Here is a 21,281-nt window from a genome sequence, read left to right on the forward strand (position 1 = left end):
AGTGGCAGCAGAGGAACACCTGCTTTCAATGAACATCCAGCAGATTCATCGAGCTACAGCTCATTTCTGCTCTGTCGGTTCGATCGTTACGGATTCTGGAGTTCCCTGGCCAGGAGACAAACAACCAGAGGCAGAGGTAGTCGGCAGAATTCTTTTTTTTTTTTTTTTTACACATTTTTCTTGCCTCGCACATCGGTTTACACTTGCGGGGATAATTATTCTACCAGCAAGGTAGTTTTCTAGCTTATACGCAATGTTACTCTTTAAAAACAAACATGATTTAATTCCAGCTGTGACCTTACAAGCTTTCACTTTCCTAACGCTGTTTTCAGTGTTTGGCTCCAGATGGAGATATGCTTCTTCCCAGACATAAATATCAAATACACATCAGCAACGTATCGCCACGAGGGAGCCGTCGTGGAGAATAGATCTGTAAAAAAGAGACGTGAAAGGACACGTTACAATTCAACCAGGCGCTTTCTGAGGTACGATGGGTCCTTGGAGCATCTGAGCTATAGAAAGCCTCAGGACGGGAAGTTTGAAGGCGCCGCTCATTCAATGTGTTGACAAATGTTTGTCCGCTGTGCAACAGGTTTGCGGTTTGTTACCTCGAGGAGCGGCCACACGGCAGCAAAGGGCAATCAGGTTAGTCTGTGAAGGCCTCGAAGTCTGACTCTGAAACAGGAAGCAGATGTAAGAAACAAAAGCACAGAAATACTAGCTCAATCTCAATTTAACAACGACATATTTTTGTCTTTTTCCACCAACAAGAGCAAACAAGATATCCAGAGACGTTAGCGGGAGAGATTAGCATGGAGGGTTTGGGTTTGATTGATAAGAGCTAATATTAAAGAGTTAAAACAGAAGAATTTCTTCTCAGGACGATGGCATTTTTTTTCAAAAACCAGGCGTATGCACGAGGAAAAGGAAAAAAAAAAAAGGCTGCGGACGAGGAGAGGAGTCGAAAAGAGGGACATGCCGGTGGAGAGCGAGATAAGATAAGATGCTGCCTCTCTGACGATAATCGATGATCGGTATGGGTTTGCTCAAGTAAGTGGAGAAAGCATTGATTGGAACAACACTGAATTAAAAAGCAGTCAATTACAGTTTTACTTTAACACCTTCAACCCTCGATATCTGCCGAGTACCGGAGATTCGCCGGACCAAAACCATTGTCACTATTTGAAATAACAAAAGTACAACCGTAGCTAATTTTCCCCCCTATGTTGCTCATGCTTCCAGAAGTAGGAGGTATTATTGTTATTTCTAGTAATTGTAGTACTAGTAGTGGTAGAAGTATGACAGGAAATGAACAGAAATTACACTGAGATTAGTTCTAGAGTTAAAAAAATAATAACAAAAAAAGTCAAATATCCAATCTTCTCTTTAAGTTAAATCTTTATTTGTTACTTTCCCCTCTAACAGTATGTCATTGTAAGTAAATAAAAACAGAGAAATACAAAAACAAGAAAAAAAAATATGTATATATATATATGTATTTATGTTTAAATATATATATATATATATATATATATATATATATATGTACGGTGTAAGCAGAAACTCCTTCACTGCACATGAGCAGATGACCAAATGGAAAGGAGAAATAAAAAAAGACCACAGCAATATAAAATAGATAGTATTATTTTGCAACTAGCATCAACAAACCTTAAGAGCTGCAAATCTGCAGCAAAGCTTAAAAAATAAAAAATCAAGCACCGATTATAGAAAGAAAAAGCCCCCAAAAAATATTTAAGTCTGTTCTGCTTGAGGAAGCAGGACAGGGAGAGGAGCCTCTTTAGGCCAGGCACGTCTTTGACAAGTAACAAAACAGATTAGTAGTAATGTGTCATTTTTGTTATTTAATAGCAAAAACATTTCACTTTTTAAATAGCCCAATTTAGGCAATAAGGGCATCCTGACTTATTGCAATAGAAAAGTTTATTTTACTCTATTCTTTTTTTCTTTCTTTAGGTAGATGATTGCAAAGGCCTTCATGGAAATCTGGAGCAAAATGGCATTTTAGTTTGGCCTGTGAGTTGGCTACACCGAGCAAAAAATAAGGCTTACTGTGAACCTCGGGGTAAAAAAGGCAACTCTATTTATTCTCTTTTACTTTCACTTTCTCCCTTTACTTACAACATCCCTGCTTTTCATGTTCTATCCCAAAATACTTTACCGTGACTCTAAATAGCCTTAAATGAACCGCAAAAGGTCGAGGACTTTTTAGAAGAACCGAATCTGGATTCATGTTTCGAAAGGGTGAAAAATTGAGATTAATAATTTAGCACTTTTATTTCCTTTATAAATAAGAAGGCCATATTATTTATATCAAATAAATACACGTGTCCTTGTCATGTTTAGGTAAAAAAGAGTGCAACAGCCATTCTGGCTTGAACCAGAAAGGTTTATAAGTGTGTGAGTAATAAGAAACAAAGCAGTTAAAAATTTATTTAAGTCATGTGTCTTAATTTGGGTAATTGGGCAGTGTGTGTGTGTGTGTATAACACAACTTTAATACATTCACGTTGCTGGAGAGACTGACTTGAGACATCGCCATGGCGCCTACTAACCTGACACACACCCCCACACACAAACAGATGGACGCAGAGTGCGCAAATCGGCACACGGTAAAAAATTTAAAGACGCAAATCCCCACCAAGTCGGCCAAATGTGAACTGGGTCCATCCACTCTCCTCAGTCTCCCAAAATATTTGGCACATTCACGGCGGTGCCACAGTGCTCAGGGGCCGAGCGGCTGTCTGTTATCCAGTTATTCAGACGGTTGCATGGCACCCTCTGCTATCGGTCTGTGAATGTGTGTGTGAATGGGTAAACAAGGCTACAAAGTTTAGCACAATGTGCGACGCTTAGGTAGAAGCGGTCAATGAATGGTCAAGCATGTTCACTCAGATGTTTTGGGAGGAAAAGACGAGGGATCTGGGTTTGCTGTGAACAAATCCCACAAGAAACTATTAGATCCATCTAGGAAAGCTTCAAAGTTGTCCTGTGTTATAATCTGCATTTGTAAGAATGTTAAAAGTTTTAGTGTAGTTGTCAAATAACTGAAAGCAACTTCTTTTGAAATTAACATTTTAAAGGTTCACCTTTTATGCAATTTGATCCCAATTAATTTTTTTCTGTAATGCATAAATATTAGACTGTGTACTTTTTATCCTAGATGTGGCTTGTTTTCAACAAATGCAATCTGTGTCAGTAGTTTCTCAGCTCCCATTGTCAGTATTCTGCTTTTATATTAATTTCTATGTCATTTGCAGTTTGTGCAGGAGGACTGAATGTATTGAGCACAGGGGGTTCCATGAAAAGTGATACAGGAGCACAGCTTGACTAATGGAATATGGCACAGTAAAGTGTTCAAAATTCAATTAAAATGTGTTTCAAACCACCTCTGCTTCGGATTCATCTGGAGCCGGACTGCTTCCTGACATCTGTACCCGCAGTCGAAGCTAAAGTCGAAAGCACGTTTAGGTTCGTCCCCGATTATCACATCAGAACTCTCGGAGAGCATCAGACTCTTAAATCACACTTGCTGTTTTTTTTTTGCTAATTATTAGCCAATTCATGGTAATATAGATAATGTCATATACAGTCTTTAATTCTTTTTATTTCCTCCCTTTGTTTTGGCAACGTCAGCTAATTTTCCAGTATTTTATAGTCCCTTATGTCGCTTTTATGTTTTTTCTGAATGCCTGCTTTGTTTGTTTCCAAGGCGATTTTATTGGCCTTGTTGACATGTGTCACATAAATTATCAATAGCATTGTCATGCTGCAGGAATTTGGCAAGCACACTCCAGTAGTCAAGCTACAGGGAGATCAATAAGATAAAGATGAGGAACTAGCAAACCCAATTAGCACACAACGCACCCGCGCTTCTTTTTCTTCTTCACGCTTTCATCGCTATTCTGCACAGCGGGCTCAGACTTTTCTACACTGCTGTGGTTTTGTGGCGCAGCGTCGACAGATGAGCCCGAACTAGACGAACTAGAGGCGCTCGTCTCTGTGGTTTGCTTTGCCTCCTTTGCCCGCCTCTCTCGTGTCCCTAAATCCTTCTTAAAATCCCACTCTTCCCTCGTTTCCTCTACGACCGTCTCATTGCCCGGTACATTTTTGGAGGTCTTAGTCGTCGTAACCCTACTTCCTTTATCATGAACAGTTGTCTTAACCGTGACCCTTCCCCCAGCACCTGATATGCAGTCAGACGCAGCTGCTCTTTGCTCGGGGTCCATTTGTGACAGGCTCCAAGCCAAAGCTGTCTGGAGAGCTTCGTCGACATCGTCATCATCTTCTTCGGTGCCAGAACACTCTCCGTAGTTGAAAAAGGGGGCGGAACTAAATGACCGATGTGAGAATTTAAAATTAGGTTTGTCCTTCGATTTTTCAAAATCTCCAGGTGATCCAATTTGGCTTTCTAATTTGGGAGATGATGGATGGGGTTGAGACTCCCGTCTGCTCAGCTCTAACGCCAGGGCCATTTCATCCTCCACACCTGCAACAACACGGCAAATGTAAACACGTGCATGAGCGACGTGAATCCTCATGTGTTCTGCAACATTCTTTGCAGGCGTCCAAACTGAATCTGTACATTCTTCAGGCATGAATATTCGGATAAATGTACATTGTGACCTCGATGTCAAGATATCCAAACCAATGCATTGGATTTAAAACGCAGGCAAAAATGTCCAAAATGTCAACAAGATAACATTTTGATGGTTTTTAAGTGAAACATTGGATTTAAAACGCAGGCAAAAATGTCCAAAATGTCAACAAGATAACATTTTGATGGTTTTTAAGTAAATTTCAACATTTTGAAATTATTCTCAGTTAACGTGTGTCTGATATGTCCAAATATGCCTGAATTTGTCCATCACCACTTTCAGTCACAATGTCTGAACAGAATGTGACCTTACCATTGATTAGCACACTCTTTAATATCCCATCTTCCTCGATCTCTGTCCTTTCTTGCCCGTTTTCTTTAGTTCTGTAAGACAGCAATAGAAACTGTATATAGATATTTAGCAGGGTTCCACTTTTCCTGATTATATGTTGGCTTTAACAGGATTCCTTTTGTGTCCCTTCCAAAAGAGTAAAAGTGCTGTCAAATGTCTTCAAGAGATTAAGCAGGATTGGGGTTGATCTGGACGACTGAGAATCTTCAGATACATACTTCTTTGTGGTGATGCGTTTGCCATTTATGATGCGAGTGGACGTAGAAACGGACTTAAAACTGCCTCCTCCCATGTTGCTCATCCCAGCTAAACCACCCAGTGAGGAAAAGGAGGTAAAGTCAGCTGGAGGGAAGAAAGATGGGGCGGAAAGGAGAGGGGAATTTCAGACATTTAACAAACTTACTATAAAAAATATGAAGTGTTTGTCATGCAGAAAATAAGACTTTACCTCCTGCCGAAGGAAAAGAGAAGAACCGACTTGGGCCGAGGTTGCAGGACGGGTTACCGAAGGATGAGAAATCTTCTGAATGACATGAACAGAGGTATCAATTATAATGACAAATACATCAACTCAATATTTCCCAGCTCTATGAAAAACCATGTTACATGTTTGCTTTCAGAAGAATTTTTAGTGACAAGATTTTAAGCTTAAAAGAAGGGAATTGAATGGCATCAGTCAATGATTTAGAAAAAATTAAATTTATGTAGTTCATAAATCTCTGATAGTTTAATGGTGTCCGTTTACAAACTGATTTTGAAGGAGGATTCTTGTTTTGTGCTATTAATAATAATAAGAAGAAACATTATTCACAAAGTGCTGCACAAGTCAAAAGGGTTAAGAGTAGGACACAAATGAATAACAACACTAATCCAATTCATTTATTCAGCCAATCCTGTGGTGAGGGACCCGATCAGATTAGTAGCTTTCAATCAAACTGCTGTGTGTTTTTGGACTGTGTCGGTGTTGATCATTTGAAAGTAACGTGTGCACTTTTGGGGTTTCATTTATTGGATTTTCATCTCATTTCTGGGAATCGCTTGCTGATTTAAAATTCAAAATAGTGTATATCCAATTGGATTTGAGAAACTATTCAATATCGCACATATGTCAGTTAAGATATTATTTGTGTATATCACAATCTGCTATCCTGCTCTTCCTATGGTGGTAATGCATTAAGCAGTGGTTTCTAAGGTTATCTCTCACAAAGAAAATGGTTATGAAAACAACGTTCTATAGTGTACAAACGTCACATAGGGTGCAAGAAAAGTTGTTTGGATACATATACAAAGCCCATCAAAGTCCATTCACTGCTCCTCTGATGAAAGCAATAAATTGTACAACTCTTACCGAAATAAATAACTTATGAGCCACGTAACAAATACTTATGACATACCAAAAAAGCTAGCAGTGGGCTCCTGGCTCGTGAAAAAGTCCTTGAACACATCATGTGGGCTGCGGAATGTGTAGGTAAATCCTGGGAAGTGTGAAGAAAAGTCTGAGCTGGAAAAGCCTAAAAAAACAGACATTTGTGTCAGGGTTGTAAACAGTAAATGGAAACAATAAAAGGAGGCTGAATTGTGGTTATATGCAGAGGGGAAAGAGGAGGGGAGGCAAAGGCAGAGGACAAAATACCATAATGTTTCAAAGCAATTGCAAAATATTTTCAGCAGCCAAGTTGTGTTTACCTGTTTGATTTTCCCTCTCATTTCCAAATCTGTCATAGGACTCGCGTTTACTCGCTATAGAAAGAGGGTCCAAATAAACAATCAGTCTTCACATATGTAAACACACACCCACACATATACACACAAAATCCTCGCCACGAAGTGAGTAAGGCAGTAACTTTTAACCATTTAAACCGTGAATGAAAATGTCCTGTGTTTCAGGAATCTTCTACAGTAGAACAGAAGAGTGTCAGGAAAACGGGTCAACTGATTTACAGGTCTAACAGAGTCTCCAAGATTTGTTGCAACCACGTACAACCACAAGGACTTACTGTCAGATAAGATTTCATAGGCCTCAGCCACCTCTTTGAATTTTTTTTCAGCTTCTTCTTTGTTGTCTGGATTTTTGTCAGGATGCCATTTCAGTGCTAGCTTCCTGTACCTGAAGACACAAAATCAAACACAGAGACACACAAAGACCGTCAAATGCTTTTTTTGTTTTAAAACGGGATGACGCATGTCACAAATGTGCGACGAGACGGTTCAGAATATTAATCAAAGGTAAGCACGCGTTCATAAATACAAACACACATATACGCTATAAGATGATTCCACAAAGATACTCACGCCTTCCTGATGTCCTCCTGAGAGGCTGTTTTGGACACTCCCAGGACGTTATAGTAATCAACCATGTCACCACCTCGCAACCCTCACGACAACCACTCCTGAAAGAAACATACACCATGATCAGTTTCAGTACAGAACAGGTTAAACTTTGACTTCCCTCCTTGTTTTCCATTGCATTTTTATGCACGAGTCCAAATATGCAAATAAACTGTTCCGTCTTAAATGTTAATTTGAACATGATTTCAAACATTCAATGTGAAAAATGAACTGCATCTGATGTGCAAACACTTTAAAGCTGCTGAGAGATGGGAATTTGTTTATAAATGTGGACAGATTATCAATGTGTTGGAGGGAGTTAATGCTGTAACCCCCCACCCCCATTGTTCATTGAGAGCAAAAATCAATGAAGTGTAGAAGAATACAGGCCGCATACTAATACGGGGTATACATTTTCAAGATGCTGCTGTTTGAGCATTGTTACGTCACTGCAAAGATTTCAAAATCTCATCCAGATAAGTTAATCTTTGACAGCATTTCAGAAAACGAATGGAATAATGTGGAAAAGCCAGTCATGCTTTAAGGATTGTGGCGTTGACGTGTTATGCATAGGAGTCAACCCATCATTCAGAAACCACATAGATACTAGACACGATATAGTTATGAAACTATGCCACGAACACCGATGTCCATGAGGATTTTAAGGTTCTGTTCAATACCTTCATCTATACTCATTTGGAGAAACACGTTCTGCTCTTTGGTGATTGTTTAAATTCATGAACAAAAGACAAGTTGAGCATTATTACCTAAACATGAAATAGGAAACAAAAGGGCTGATTATACTTTTAATTTTAACTACGTAAGACAGTCATTTTGAATGACTAAAGGAAGCTTATTTTGATATTTATGGACCTCTTTGTGAATAACCTCAAAATAGCTCATATCATACAGAGATGTCAGTGAATAATGTCAAATAAATGCTTAACAGTGTAAACAGTGTTTCCACCTATTCTTGCAATTCACTGTGTAAAAACATGCACCAAGTATAAAACAAAAGAGTTTTTACACTTATATTAATGACAATCATTTTTACAGCGAAGGAACCGGCAAAGACATTTTGTACCAAAAACCTGTTGAGAGCCAAAAGTGTTTAAATAGTTAAAATACACGAGTCACTGACTGTAAACGTGTAGCCCAAATCACTAAAACTGGACCGTATGACGATATGGGGTTTGTATGATCCCCAAGTGTCTGCAAGGGTTTCCTTCGAGTTCTCAAGTTGCAGTGGGTTAACTAGAAGCCTCCAACCCCATCCTGTCCCTCACTATGAGAAAGGCGGAATAAACAAATTAATCAATTTTAAATTTGTTTCATCCCACTTTCTTCTCATTTGTACAGTACTTTGATGGGATGTGCTGTATATATCTCTTTATTCATTCCTACAGTATTCATCCATATAATACAATACAGTACAATATACTGTAATATAATTAATATAGTATAATATAGCACTATAGAATGTAATAAAATATATAATAATATATTCATTCATATGATACTTGTTTACTACTTTTTACTTACTTATTTTACTTTTTTATCACCCTTGTTGTACTCCATTCTTTCCCTGCTTATCCCATTTTTCCCTTTGTGTTGTTGTTATTTTGAGACTTTGACACCCTCCTTCCTACTATTATTTATTATTGTTATGTTTTACTTGAAACTCTGGCACAACAATTTCCTTCGGGATAAATAAATTTGTTCTTATTCTTATTCTTTGTTTTTTCATTCTGTTCTTGATCTATTTTTATCCTTGCTGTTGTTGTCACTTGTTTCTTTATTTATGTCTCTTCTATTTAATATTGATATTTATATATATTGATATTGTTGCGTTGCTGTGACAACGAATTTCCCCAATGGACATCGATTCAGTACTATCTTATCAGTAGTACTAGTACTAGTAGTACTATTACTATATTATTTTATTTTAAATTATCTAACTAATAATATTCTGTATTACATTACATCTGATGAATTATGTTACATTAAATGGTATTAGTGTTAGCCCAAATATCAGACTGTAGTAGACACACACACACTCACCACTACACAACACACACATACGTGTGTGTGTGTAGTGTATGTGTGAGTGTGTGTGTGTGTGTAGTGTAGTGGAAACACATATGCGTGTGTGTGTGTGTGTGTGTGTGTGTGTGTGTGTGTGTGTGTGTGTGAAGGGGGACTAGCAGTGTGACGGACTAACATTTAGCCGATATTTTCCATGGCTGTCGCAGGCACTCGTTCAGTAGTTAATAAGCCGATATAACCGATATGACCGGTGGATCCCTGGAGTTTAGGGAGTGAATCTGGTGAATGGGATCTAAAACGGAAGCAAAACTATTCAATATAAACTTCGTGGAACACCGACAGAGTCTTTTTCGTCTTCTTTTTCTCCTCCTTCTTCATCTTCTTCGGCGGTATTAGCCGATATTCCGCTAGCTTAAAATTCTTACGGCTTCCACACGAATTAACTCACGCGGAAGGTAATTGGTCCAATTATAATGCTGATTTAAATTTTTAGAGTACATTTTAAAGTGTTTTAACCGACTTCGGCGTTTTATCTTGTGATAAAATCGACGTTTAAAATGAGAAAACACAGTCATTATATGTTTAGAAATGATCGCAACATACCGGGCGAGTGTTTACGGTCCTCCCCGGGGTTCCTTTACCTTTTTCTCCGTGAAAGCCTCCTCACGTCCGACCCTCCGTCCGTCCGACCGTCCGTCTCCCACGTTTTCGTATAAATGTGTGTGGGTGTGTTCCTCGAAACAGACGACAAAATAAAAAAGAAACGAATGAATAAATAAACACACCGCGAAAGCCTGACGGACAGCCGTCGCCTGTCTGTCACGCACTTGACTGTAAGTCGGTCCCCCGCGGATGGGGCGCTCTGGGCCCGCAGAGGGTCGCGGTGCTGCTCGGCGTCGGCCTCCGCCGGGGAGAAGCAACTAGGGCGCCTGGAAAGCTCCAGGGGGCGTCGTCGGACACGCCCAGCCTGTTGCGCTGCTATAACGTTGGGATAATATTTATAATATTTGTAGGTTTGTTTGTTTACTTACATATCTGCGTAATGTAAAGGCAGACCGGTGGAGAATACGATTTTTCAAATAGGTGATGGAGCTGAGGTGCAGTCACATTCATCCAGTGGCATCATCATGCTTTTTTGGCAAGTTCTCACATCATTACTTTGTGTGTTTTCTATATGACAAGAGTGATCTTTCTCATAAATCAGCTTTGTATGGAAATGTGCATGTTTTATTCTCAAATGCAACTCCACGTGATATCTGCATAGACCGTGTCTGCGTCTGATCTGATAATTTTGCTGTTTTTTTTTTCGCATGAAATAAGCACTTGGTGATGCTGTGCACTGCTACATGCAGGCAGAAAATGGAAAAGTGAATAATTTCGGAGTGGGTCGTCAGGATGACATGGTGGATTTCTTTGCGTTTTGGCCCCTGCTGCTATCTAGTGTACGAAAGGTGGAACTGCAGGGGCGAGGCGAGACCTCCTGCCTTCCTTCTCTGTCCTGGCGACATTATCGTTTCTCATGGCTGCTTTTAGCAACATGTCGATGAAAAACAGGAGATTGCAAAACGCATAACTGCCGGGATTTCCCCTGGATGCGATTTCTCAGTAGAAGGGAATGCTTATCAAGAAGAATTGCGGGGTAAATCCAGTCTCATGTCAATCAAATGGAAATGAACCTTGTAAACAACTAAACTGACCCAAAGGTCTACAATCTAACGATTGATTTTATTTGTTCTACTCACCTTAAGCATTTGCTAGCAATCTGTGGTTCATTTGGTAGAGCGGGTGTTCTACTAATCGTAATGTCCGTGGAGGTTCTCGCCCATCCAGGACATGGGTATTTGTTTGTGGCTGGTGTGGCGCAGGAGGAAGAGCCATCACCCTTGAAACCGAACCCTCCCGGTTCCTCCTGGTCCAGGTGTTGTTGAGCAAGACACTGAACCCTGAATTTCTCCTTAGCTACCTTCTGCTCGTGGTTCGTCTATGAACTGTATGCGACAATAAGGGCCTTTCTTCTTCTTCGTGACAACTAGACTTGACTTTCTTCTGTTTGGAACTGAAGAAACGTCTCGAATGACGGGTCGAATGTCTTCAAGGGAAGAAAATAAACTCCAGTCGCCACGAGAAGAACATGTGGACAGGAATTACCGATTGTCATCTTAGAGTTTTTATTCCCAGCCCCTCCTGACTCCATGCCGAAGTGTCCTCGGGAAAAACACTGAACCCGGAGTAGCTCCCGGCCATGAATGAAATCCAGTATAAAGTGGTTTGAAACCGCAAGATGTGAAAGTGTAATATAAGCGGAGACCATTTGCGTTGCACGCCTTATATCGTACTAAAGCATCGGTTGATGTTGATGTAAATTGGATTAGACTGAGATTAAAAGACTGCTTTACTGAGCGGGCTGTCAGGACGCGTCTCCGTTGTGTTTGAATAATCACAAGATAAGTTCAAAGGTTCACGGCGACCTTTATTGATAATACTGACATTTCACCACCACAGGTTATCAGAATGTCGGGAATGTGTTACTTCCATGATAACTTTGGGAATGTGTGATGGCAAAGCCTGGATGATGTTTGGCGAATCAGTACTCCTCTCCCTCTTCATCTTCCTCTCCCAAGCTGTCGGTGCCCACCTCCTCGTAATCCTTCTCCAGGGCGGCCATGTCTTCCCTGGCCTCGGAGAACTCTCCCTCCTCCATTCCCTCCCCGACGTACCAGTGAACGAAGGCCCTCTTGGCGTACATGAGGTCGAACTTGTGGTCGAGTCGAGCCCAGGCCTCGGCGATGGCGGTGGTGTTGCTCAGCATGCAGACGGCCCTCTGCACCTTGGCCAGGTCTCCACCGGGAACCACCGTCGGAGGCTGGTAGTTGATGCCCACCTTGAAGCCGGTGGGACACCAGTCCACGAACTGGATGGTGCGCTTGGTCTTGATGGCGGCGATGGCGGAGTTGACGTCCTTGGGCACCACGTCCCCGCGGTACAGCAGGCAGCAGGCCATGTATTTACCGTGGCGAGGGTCGCACTTCACCATCTGGTTGGCCGGCTCGAAGCAGGCGTTGGTGATGTCGGCCACGGAGAGCTGCTCGTGGTAGGCTTTCTCGGCGGAGATGACCGGGGCGTAGGTGGCCAGAGGGAAGTGGATACGAGGGTAGGGCACCAAGTTGGTCTGGAACTCCGTCAGGTCCACGTTCAGAGCGCCGTCGAAGCGAAGCGACGCCGTGATGGAAGACACGATCTGCCCGATGAGCCTGTTCAGGTTGGTGTAGGTGGGCCTTTCGATATCCAGGTTTCTGCGGCAGATGTCGTAGATGGCTTCGTTGTCCACCATGAAGGCACAGTCAGAATGCTCCAGGGTGGTGTGGGTGGTCAGGATGGAGTTGTAGGGTTCCACCACCGCTGTGGAAACCTGGGGGGCCGGGTAGACAGCGAATTCAAGTTTTGATTTCTTCCCATAATCGACAGAGAGTCTCTCCATCAGCAGAGAGGTGAAACCAGACCCGGTGCCTCCGCCGAAGGAGTGGAAGATGAGGAATCCCTGGAGCCCAGTGCACTGGTCAGCCTGAAAGAGACAGTTTTCCGTGAGTACTTAAACTCCCACGCCAATCAGCTTTTTTTTTTTGTTAACCCAGAGATATAGAGCACAAAAGTGTTTCTTGTGATTCATGACGAGATGCTTTTTGCCAACTGAGGTCTTGTCATTGCAAAGGCAGGCCTGACATGAGGCGCTGACACCGTCGAGCAAGCCGATTTCACGAATCACCCACCAATTTACGAGTCCTGTCGAGAACCAGATCAATGATCTCCTTGCCGATGGTGTAGTGGCCGCGGGCGTAGTTGTTGGCGGCGTCCTCCTTCCCGGTGATCAACTGCTCGGGGTGGAACAGCTGCCGGTAGGTTCCTGTACGCACCTCATCTGTGAAACGCAAAATTGAACGGTAAAAATTTAGCAGAGGTGTCAGAATGTCAAAAGTATCTTTGCTTGAGGGCTGTTTGTACACTTGCGGCGTGCAAACAGCCCTACCACTCCCACTCACCGATGACTGTAGGTTCCAGGTCGACAAAGATGGCTCTCGGGACATGTTTCCCCGCTCCGGTCTCGCTGAAGAAGGTATTGAAAGAGTCATCTCCCCCTCCGATTGTCTTGTCAGAGGGCATCTGTCCATCTGGCTGGATGCCGTGCTCCAGGCAGTACAGCTCCCAGCATGCATTGCCCATCTGGGCGCCGGCTTGGCCCACATGCATAGAAATACATTCACGCTGTAAAAGATAGCAGAGAGGTTGTTAAGTTCATAGAATGTTGCGCATAATCCAATAAAAAATGTGGGACTTAATCCTAGATTATAGATCAGACCTGGGCTTTTTATGGTCCGCGAGTCACATCCGGCCCGTTGTGTTTTTTATCCGCCCCGCCAAACTATTCCCCTCAGGATGTATTTTTAATCAATATTGAATTCAGAAGCTCCTTATTTTTTCCTTTTTTAAACTTTATCATGTCGGTAATGATTTTAAAGTCGAAATAAAATGGCAATAATTCAAATATTTAAATTGCAATTTTCACTTTGTTCAATTTACATGATACCTAGTTGGCCCGCGTACTAAAAATGAAATAAGAAATGTGTCCGGCCAGCCAAAACAATTGCCCGCCCCACTTTATAGATAAAGAGAGAATACGCTCGATGTACTTTTGTCAGATATGTGTTGCCTGCCTGCCAAAACATCCGGGAACTTTCCGAGCCGCTCCTGACCGACTTCACTTTTGTCGTCTGATATCAATTTCATTGTCACAATATTCCAATTGTCAGGTTCTAAAAGACTTGAAGATGCTACTTTTAGGCCTGACAACTAAGGACCATGTTTATGTCTTTTTCAGTAAAATGCATTCCTTGTTTGCGGTCTTCCTGTTCACCAGACGGCGCTGTGTCCCAATGCAGAGAGGAGTTGTGGGAATGCAGGACTCTGGTGAGTCATGCTGCTCGAGCCGTGTGTTTTTTGTTTCGTTTGCTTTCCGAGATCACGAGGTTTTTCTAAGCCTAACTAATAACTTGTGTGCTTAAGCTTAAAGAAGATTGGCTCCCTAAACCGAACAATGAAGCTCTGCTCTATGAACCCGACACAGAGAGCTGTAAACGGCACTAATACGTGGACAGTTTTAGCCGCTGGAATACGAGTTGCAGGACGGCAACAAGCATTTTTAAAGCTCTGAGTAGAAAATGAAGCAGACGGGAAGTACAGCTAATGGGACTACAGCTTTTTTTAAAGATACAAACTATTGCGGTATGTGGAAAACAGGAAGGCCATGCCTGAGGAAAATAGGAAACCTCCCCCGAGCGCCCCGTTCTCTGTCTCCTCCTTTTTCCTCATCTCCTCCCTTTTGGCCGTCTCTCCTCCCCCATCCTGTCCAGCTGCATAGAGCCGTGCAACAGTCTCTCTCTCTCTCTCTCTCTCTCTCTCTCTGTTCATCCAACTCAGACCAGAAACTCTCAACAGCTGAAAAATGGCTGCCAAGTAAGTCATACATCTGAGCTCAGACCACTCCTCTTTCCCCTGTTCTTTCTACTCCTCCATCCCCCACTGCCACGATTGATATGGTCACTCCCTTGCCAGCCATCAGAAACATCACAATTCTTCAACAATTGCTGGATGAAGATTCTGAGTACCCTGTTTTCAAGTAGATGACGTAAAAGCTTTTTTTTTTTTTTTTTTTTTTTTTTTTTGCCAAAGTATTGAATATCAATCGGGTGGGAAATTAAAATACACGCACATTGACCTACATTGCTGGAGTACATGACTGACCAGTGGATGGAGGCTCACTGTTGCAGTGGAACCATCATAGGACATTGCACTCACTGACTGATCAGAAATCATATCCTAAAATGTTTACTAGCAGAAGCCCTGCTTTTAACCGCAGCCGCCGTATACGATCGGGCTGGTTTTCTATCATTAACCTTCAAGTCATTGCAGAGGCCTTATCCATTAAATAGGCCTGTTTGTTTAATCCACGCAATCCTGTGAAGCAGAGACAAAGGGAGGCTGGAAGAAAGCTAGAGTGAGAATTCCAGGGCTGCGTCATCAGCTCAGCGTTTACTCACCATTTTGTCTGCTTGTCCTTCGACTGACGTGGAGGATTCAGACACAAGGCAGAAGTGCGGAGGAAAGGGAGAGTCAGGGTTTATGTAGGCAGGGATGTGGAGCGGGGGTGGGAGGAGGAGGAGGAGGAGGAAGAGCTGGGGGGGCAGGAAACCTTAGCAAGCAGCTGCATAGTTCATTGGTGGGACGGAACAGCCTTTTCTTTTTTTTTTTTCATAAGAAAAGGGACATGTCCTAAACTATTCCGCATGTTCTCCACGCCTAGATTTTTCAACTTTGTCTTCCATCATGATGGTAGAATTCTAATGTACTCAAACATTACTGTCATTTAAGTCACACAACTCTATTTTTTTCCCCCGTCTTCCATTTATGCATTTATTTCAAATAGCCATTTTCAAACTTCGAGTGCTTGATTCACTGTTAATGGTCGGGAATTTCCCATTAGCATTCAGTCGCTTCCCCGGCCAACATGCTGTACACTATTTATAAAATGACACTGTATCTGTCCCTGTTAAATAAGCAAGGAATTTCAATTGAATTCACCAGATGCACTTGTAGACTCAACAACGCTCAGAACAGAAGCATGAACGTCTTTTCTCATCTTTTTGATGATGGTGACAGTTGGAAACTATACTTAGCTAAGGAAATGAGAAAACCATGTTTACTGATTATTCCAGCTTCAGATCGTGAGTCACGTGATCCTACAATTTAAGACGGTACTGATCGCACACAATGTGGCAAGCTGCTGTTTTGTTTTGTTTTTTTTTAATATAATTGAATGCATTGCAATACACATAAACTTTATCTAATATCTAATACAACATTGAAAACAAACAAAAAGAAAAATTCCCTGGACGCTTTTCTGCTCATCCTTTGTGCAGCATTTCATCAGGTCTCCTGCGATCACACTACCGGGATTCACACATAACTGCTATTCTATTGTCGCTGCAGGCCACCGTCTGAGTGTGAGCTGCAAAAACAACAGGAGTCATTGAGATAGTTGGTCATTTTCTCTGTCTACCGCTCTCAGAGTCACAGCTGAATGGCATATAGAAAGCGACATAGGAGCTCTTTCATAACTTGCATTCCACATGTAAGAGGACAGATGGGGGAGGTGCACAAAACAGAGGCTTTGGTCCAACTCGCTCAGTCTGACGCCGCACAAAAAAGAGATACCTCACGTTCAAACAGATACATTTGAGGTGTTGTTCCGGCAAACATGTCTTCACTGATTTTCATAAACAATAGGCACGTGTTCAGGCTTCAATTTTCACGTCACCGATTTGCAACTTATGATAGAATATGATTATTAAGTGTCGGGCCAATCACACGTGTTTTGGTTTCCAACATGGGGCTACGTTTATGTTTTTTCTACTGAACCTGCCCTTGGCTTGATTCATTTCATGTCATGCGTGTTTGTTGTGTTCATAACATATAAAACACCTTCCTACCATTCCAGAGTGGACAAATTCATTTGTCACTAGCAAATACGGTAGGTTTCATTGCAGTCAATATTCCTCCGCATCATCCTCCTCTCCCAAGCTGTCGGCGCCCACCTCCTCGTAATCCTTCTCCAGGGCGGCCATGTCTTCCCTGGCCTCGGAGAACTCTCCCTCCTCCATTCCCTCCCCGACGTACCAGTGAACGAAGGCCCTCTTGGCGTACATGAGGTCGAACTTGTGGTCGAGTCGAGCCCAGGCCTCGGCGATGGCGGTGGTGTTGCTCAGCATGCAGACGGCCCTCTGCACCTTGGCCAGGTCTCCTCCGGGAACCACCGTCGGAGGCTGGTAGTTGATGCCCACCTTGAAGCCGGTGGGACACCAGTCCACGAACTGGATGGTGCGCTTGGTCTTGATGGCGGCGATGGCGGAGTTGACGTCCTTGGGCACCACGTCCCCGCGGTACAGCAGGCAGCAGGCCATGTATTTACCGTGGCGAGGGTCGCACTTCACCATCTGGTTGGCCGGCTCGAAGCAGGCGTTGGTGATGTCGGCCACGGAGAGCTGCTCGTGGTAGGCTTTCTCGGCGGAGATGACCGGGGCGTAGGTGGCCAGAGGGAAGTGGATACGAGGGTAGGGCACCAAGTTGGTCTGGAACTCCGTCAGGTCCACGTTCAGAGCGCCGTCGAAGCGAAGCGACGCCGTGATGGAAGACACGATCTGCCCGATGAGCCTGTTCAGGTTGGTGTAGGTGGGCCTTTCGATATCCAGGTTTCTGCGGCAGATGTCGTAGATGGCTTCGTTGTCCACCATGAAGGCACAGTCAGAATGCTCCAGGGTGGTGTGGGTGGTCAGGATGGAGTTGTAGGGTTCCACCACCGCTGTGGAAACCCGGGGGGCCGGGTAGATCGCGAATTCGAGCTTCGACTTTTTACCATAATCGACGGAGAGTCTCTCCATCAGCAGAGAGGTGAAACCAGACCCGGTGCCTCCGCCGAAGGAGTGGAAGATGAAGAATCCCTGGAGCCCAGTGCACTGGTCTGCCTGCAGACGTCATGGTTCATGAATATCAAATAAATGGTTTATCCCCCCTAAAATCCCAGAGCCCTTACCGATTTTCAAATGCATGAGCCCGATGCTCTCAGCTATTCTTACCAATTTTCGAGTTCTGTCGAGAACCAGATCAATGATCTCCTTGCCGATGGTGTAGTGCCCCCGTGCATAGTTGTTGGCAGCATCTTCCTTTCCGGTAATCAACTGTTCGGGGTGGAACAGCTGCCGGTAGGTTCCTGCACGAACCTCATCTGGAAGACAAAACAATAATAAACAGGCCATTTCCTGATTGAATAATCCTATAGATTGTATTGCATACATAATATATCCATCCATCCATCCATCCATCCATCCATCCATCCATCCATCCATCCATCCATCTTCTGCCACTTATCCTGCATTCAGGGGAGACTGGAGCTTAAACAAAATATATGATATACGATATTCTTTTTGTTGTGATTGCCACTGACCGATGACGGTTGGCTCCAGGTCTACATAGATTGCCCTTGGAACATGTTTCCCGGCCCCGGTCTCGCTGAAGAAGGTATTGAAGGGGTCATCTCCCCCTCCGCCAGTCTTGTCAGAGGGCATCTGTCCATCCGGCTGGATTCCGTGCTCCAGGCAGTACAGCTCCCAGCATGCATTGCCAATCTGCGCCCCGGCTTGGCCCACGTGAATAGAGATGCATTCACGCTGCAGAGAGCCACCAACATGTTCTTCTTAACAGGAGAATTCTGACCCCTTGAACTTCTTACATCTGCGGTCGTATCGCGCTTCACCGGATGGTTTAGATGAAAAACACCGTATTCAAATCACATGGAATTTAGCCCCGAATACAAATTAATATTTTCTTACCAATGTTTAACTCGGAGCAAAACAAGAACTTACCATAGTTGACCTCTCTCCTCCAATGTTCAGTGAGTTCCAGCTGTGTCATCCCACCCTTATATACCTTCTGCTTCAGGTGACTATTGACCTCATCTGAAGTGTAATCAGAGAGGCCGCAGATAAGACCGTGATAAGATCATCGTTCTCGATGGACAACGCATACCGTACAATGCAGAAGGAGGTCACCACCCTGGCCATTGTGAGAGGCTCCCGGTTGTTTTGTATGTGTGTGTATGTGTGTGTGTGTGTGGGTTTTGCAACCTGTTTTTGAAAAGAGGGGCAGAGCTATGAATGAAGGGGAGTAGCTTATTCTACTTTCACACAGACGTTTCAATGCTGGCCTTAATGAGGCGTCATTTGACAGGATGTGGAAATAGCTATTACTTTTGGTTGTTGTTTTTTGCGTACAGGGGCTCGGTTGACTGTCGGTAGACCGTGAAAAGCACTAACTGCCGCAATGGGTTTTTGTTTAATGATACTAAACACTTATGCGTATTCATTAAGATTTATCGCTACCAGGGTGTTAGCATCGCTCAGCTGCCTTCTGCTTTGCCTCATGGTGTGGCTGACGGGGCAAACCAAGGCCAGACAGCTTCGCATTAACATTAACATTAACTAGGAGGCAGCTGATAAGCAGCACTGTTTAGCCCAGTGTAACTTTATGAGCTTGACTCAGATATTTGATGTGATTTACCAAGTGACATTCTCATGGAGGAAGATATAGAAATTAGCAATCTGAAATTCCAATCATTTCCCTTAAGAAAAAATAGAGGGGAAAAATAAGTAGATCTGTTGATCTGTATTCATTCCGCTACTTCATCCCAGTTTGTGCGACAGCATGACAAACATGCAAAAAAATATTCCCTGAACTACAAAACAAAAGCGAGGTTTTAAGTCCGGTGAGATCCAGGTTGCAGAATGTGGAAGGGCTGGAACGCTGCACTTCACTGCCCTGGACCATATTTAGTTTCAGCCAGGAGATCAATATTGAGCTCAGCTTCAAAGACCTTCATGAAATGTTCTTTTGGCTGTGTGTTTGCTCACAGTGTAACCGAAAGCATCTTTCAATCTCAGAGACATTTTGATTTCATGCCCAACAATGCATATACAGTAAATATACACATATATGTATGTATATATGCATGTGTCTCCTTCTTGACCTTTTCCCTTCAGGGGTCGCCACTCTCTGGATCCTCTTCTCTCACACCAACCACCTTCATGTCCTCTTACATTACGTCTATCCATCTTCTCTTCTGTCCAGTTCCACCATCTGTCTACCAATATATTCACTATCCCTCCTCTGTCCATGACCCAACCATCTCAGTCTGGCTTCTCTGACCCTCTCTCCAGAACATCTAGCATGTGTCGTCCCTCTGATGGACTCCCTCCTGATCCTCTCCATCCAAAGAGAACCTCAACATCTTCATCTCTGTGACCTCCAGCTCTGTCTCTTGTCTTTTGGTCATTGTCTGTGTTTGTAGATCATCTCACCAGTGTCTCCTCCACCTTTTTCTTTCATTCTGGCTGATGTTCTTCTATCTCTTGGTACCCCTGACACTTTTCTCCACCCATTCCAACCTGCTTGAACCCACTTCTTCACCTCTTTTCCACACTCTCCTACGCTCTGGACTGTTGACCCCAAGTACCGGAAATCCTCCACCTTCTTGATCTCCTCTCCCGGTATCCTCAGCGTTCCACCGAGTTCCTCTCATTCACACACATATATTCTGTCTTGCTGTGACTCACCGTTATTGAGTTTATCGACTCACTTTATTGACGTTTTAATTCCTCCCCCTTCAGCCGCAGGGAATCTCACCCACTTACTGTAAATTGCAATAATTTATCTGTTTATATGTTCATAACTCTGCAATATTTCATTCATAACAGCTTCATGTACAATATTTTTTCATACTCTTGTGCACTCCTTATCTTTCACTTGGTACTTAAGACCTTAAGACACTTTATAGTCTCCGCTTGTTACTTAAGACACTCTATAGTTTTTGTATTTCTTATTCTCCCCCTTTTTTTTTTTTTTTTTTTTTTTTTTTTTCACTGTTTATACAATTTTCTACTATTATTTATTATTGTTATGTTTTTCTTGTAACTCTGGCACAACAATTTCCTTCGGGATAAATAAAGTTATTCTTATTCTTATTCTTATTCTTATTCTTATTCTTATTCTTATTCTTATTCTTATTCTTATTCTTATTCTTATTCTTATTCTTATTCTTATTCTTATTCTTTCGAATAATTATACTATATTATATTATATTATATTATATTATATTATATTATATTATATTATATTATATTATATTACAATACATTATATTATATTATATTATATTATTATTATTGTTGTTATTATATTATTAGGTATTTGGTATAAATCCTCATGAAAAATTTAAATATGCATCAGGCAAGGGACTTTCCCACACTTTCTCATTGGCTGGAATTAATGTTCAATCTT

At 42.6% G+C, this 21,281-nt stretch overlaps 3 protein-coding genes across 4 annotated transcripts; all 3 read right to left on the reverse strand.

The window, feature by feature from the left end:
• Window positions 1-137: 137 nt before the first annotated feature.
• dnajb2 (DnaJ heat shock protein family (Hsp40) member B2) lies at window positions 138-10,239 on the reverse strand. 2 transcript variants are annotated; one of them, XM_086145986.1, is made up of 11 exons: window positions 9,983-10,239; window positions 7,260-7,357; window positions 6,965-7,074; window positions 6,654-6,707; window positions 6,362-6,478; window positions 5,416-5,490; window positions 5,186-5,309; window positions 4,929-4,999; window positions 4,205-4,507; window positions 609-675; window positions 138-430 (listed from the first exon to the last, which is right to left on the reverse strand). In XM_086145986.1, the coding sequence occupies exons 2-10, from the start codon at window positions 7,322-7,324 to the stop codon at window positions 647-649; spliced, it is 948 nt and encodes a 315-aa protein (XP_086002112.1). In that variant the 5' UTR covers window positions 7,325-7,357; window positions 9,983-10,239; the 3' UTR covers window positions 138-430; window positions 609-646. The 2 variants fall into 2 exon arrangements, with proteins under 2 accessions (XP_086002112.1, XP_086002111.1); XM_086145985.1 differs by lacking the exons at window positions 138-430; window positions 609-675 and having other exon boundaries at window positions 3,636-4,507.
• Window positions 10,240-11,791: 1,552 nt separating this feature from the next.
• On the reverse strand, window positions 11,792-15,562 carry LOC147235113 (tubulin alpha chain). The gene is made up of 4 exons (XM_086145979.1): window positions 15,434-15,562; window positions 13,379-13,601; window positions 13,109-13,257; window positions 11,792-12,903 (listed from the first exon to the last, which is right to left on the reverse strand). Exons 1-4 carry the CDS (start codon window positions 15,434-15,436, stop codon window positions 11,926-11,928), a joined length of 1,353 nt encoding a protein of 450 aa, XP_086002105.1. The 5' UTR covers window positions 15,437-15,562; the 3' UTR covers window positions 11,792-11,925.
• A 1,362-nt stretch (window positions 15,563-16,924) lies between these two features.
• LOC147235114 (tubulin alpha chain-like) lies at window positions 16,925-18,529 on the reverse strand. The gene is made up of 3 exons (XM_086145981.1): window positions 18,394-18,529; window positions 18,026-18,174; window positions 16,925-17,914 (listed from the first exon to the last, which is right to left on the reverse strand). The coding sequence occupies exons 1-3, from the start codon at window positions 18,512-18,514 to the stop codon at window positions 16,940-16,942; spliced, it is 1,245 nt and encodes a 414-aa protein (XP_086002107.1). The 5' UTR covers window positions 18,515-18,529; the 3' UTR covers window positions 16,925-16,939.
• Between the last annotated feature and the right edge of the window lie 2,752 nt (window positions 18,530-21,281).

This window comes from Fistularia commersonii, chromosome 4 (genome assembly GCF_037954325.1).
Source record: "Fistularia commersonii isolate RoL2024-O1a breed Wild chromosome 4, RoL_Fcom_v1.0, whole genome shotgun sequence".
Lineage (NCBI taxonomy): Eukaryota > Metazoa > Chordata > Actinopteri > Syngnathiformes > Fistulariidae > Fistularia > Fistularia commersonii.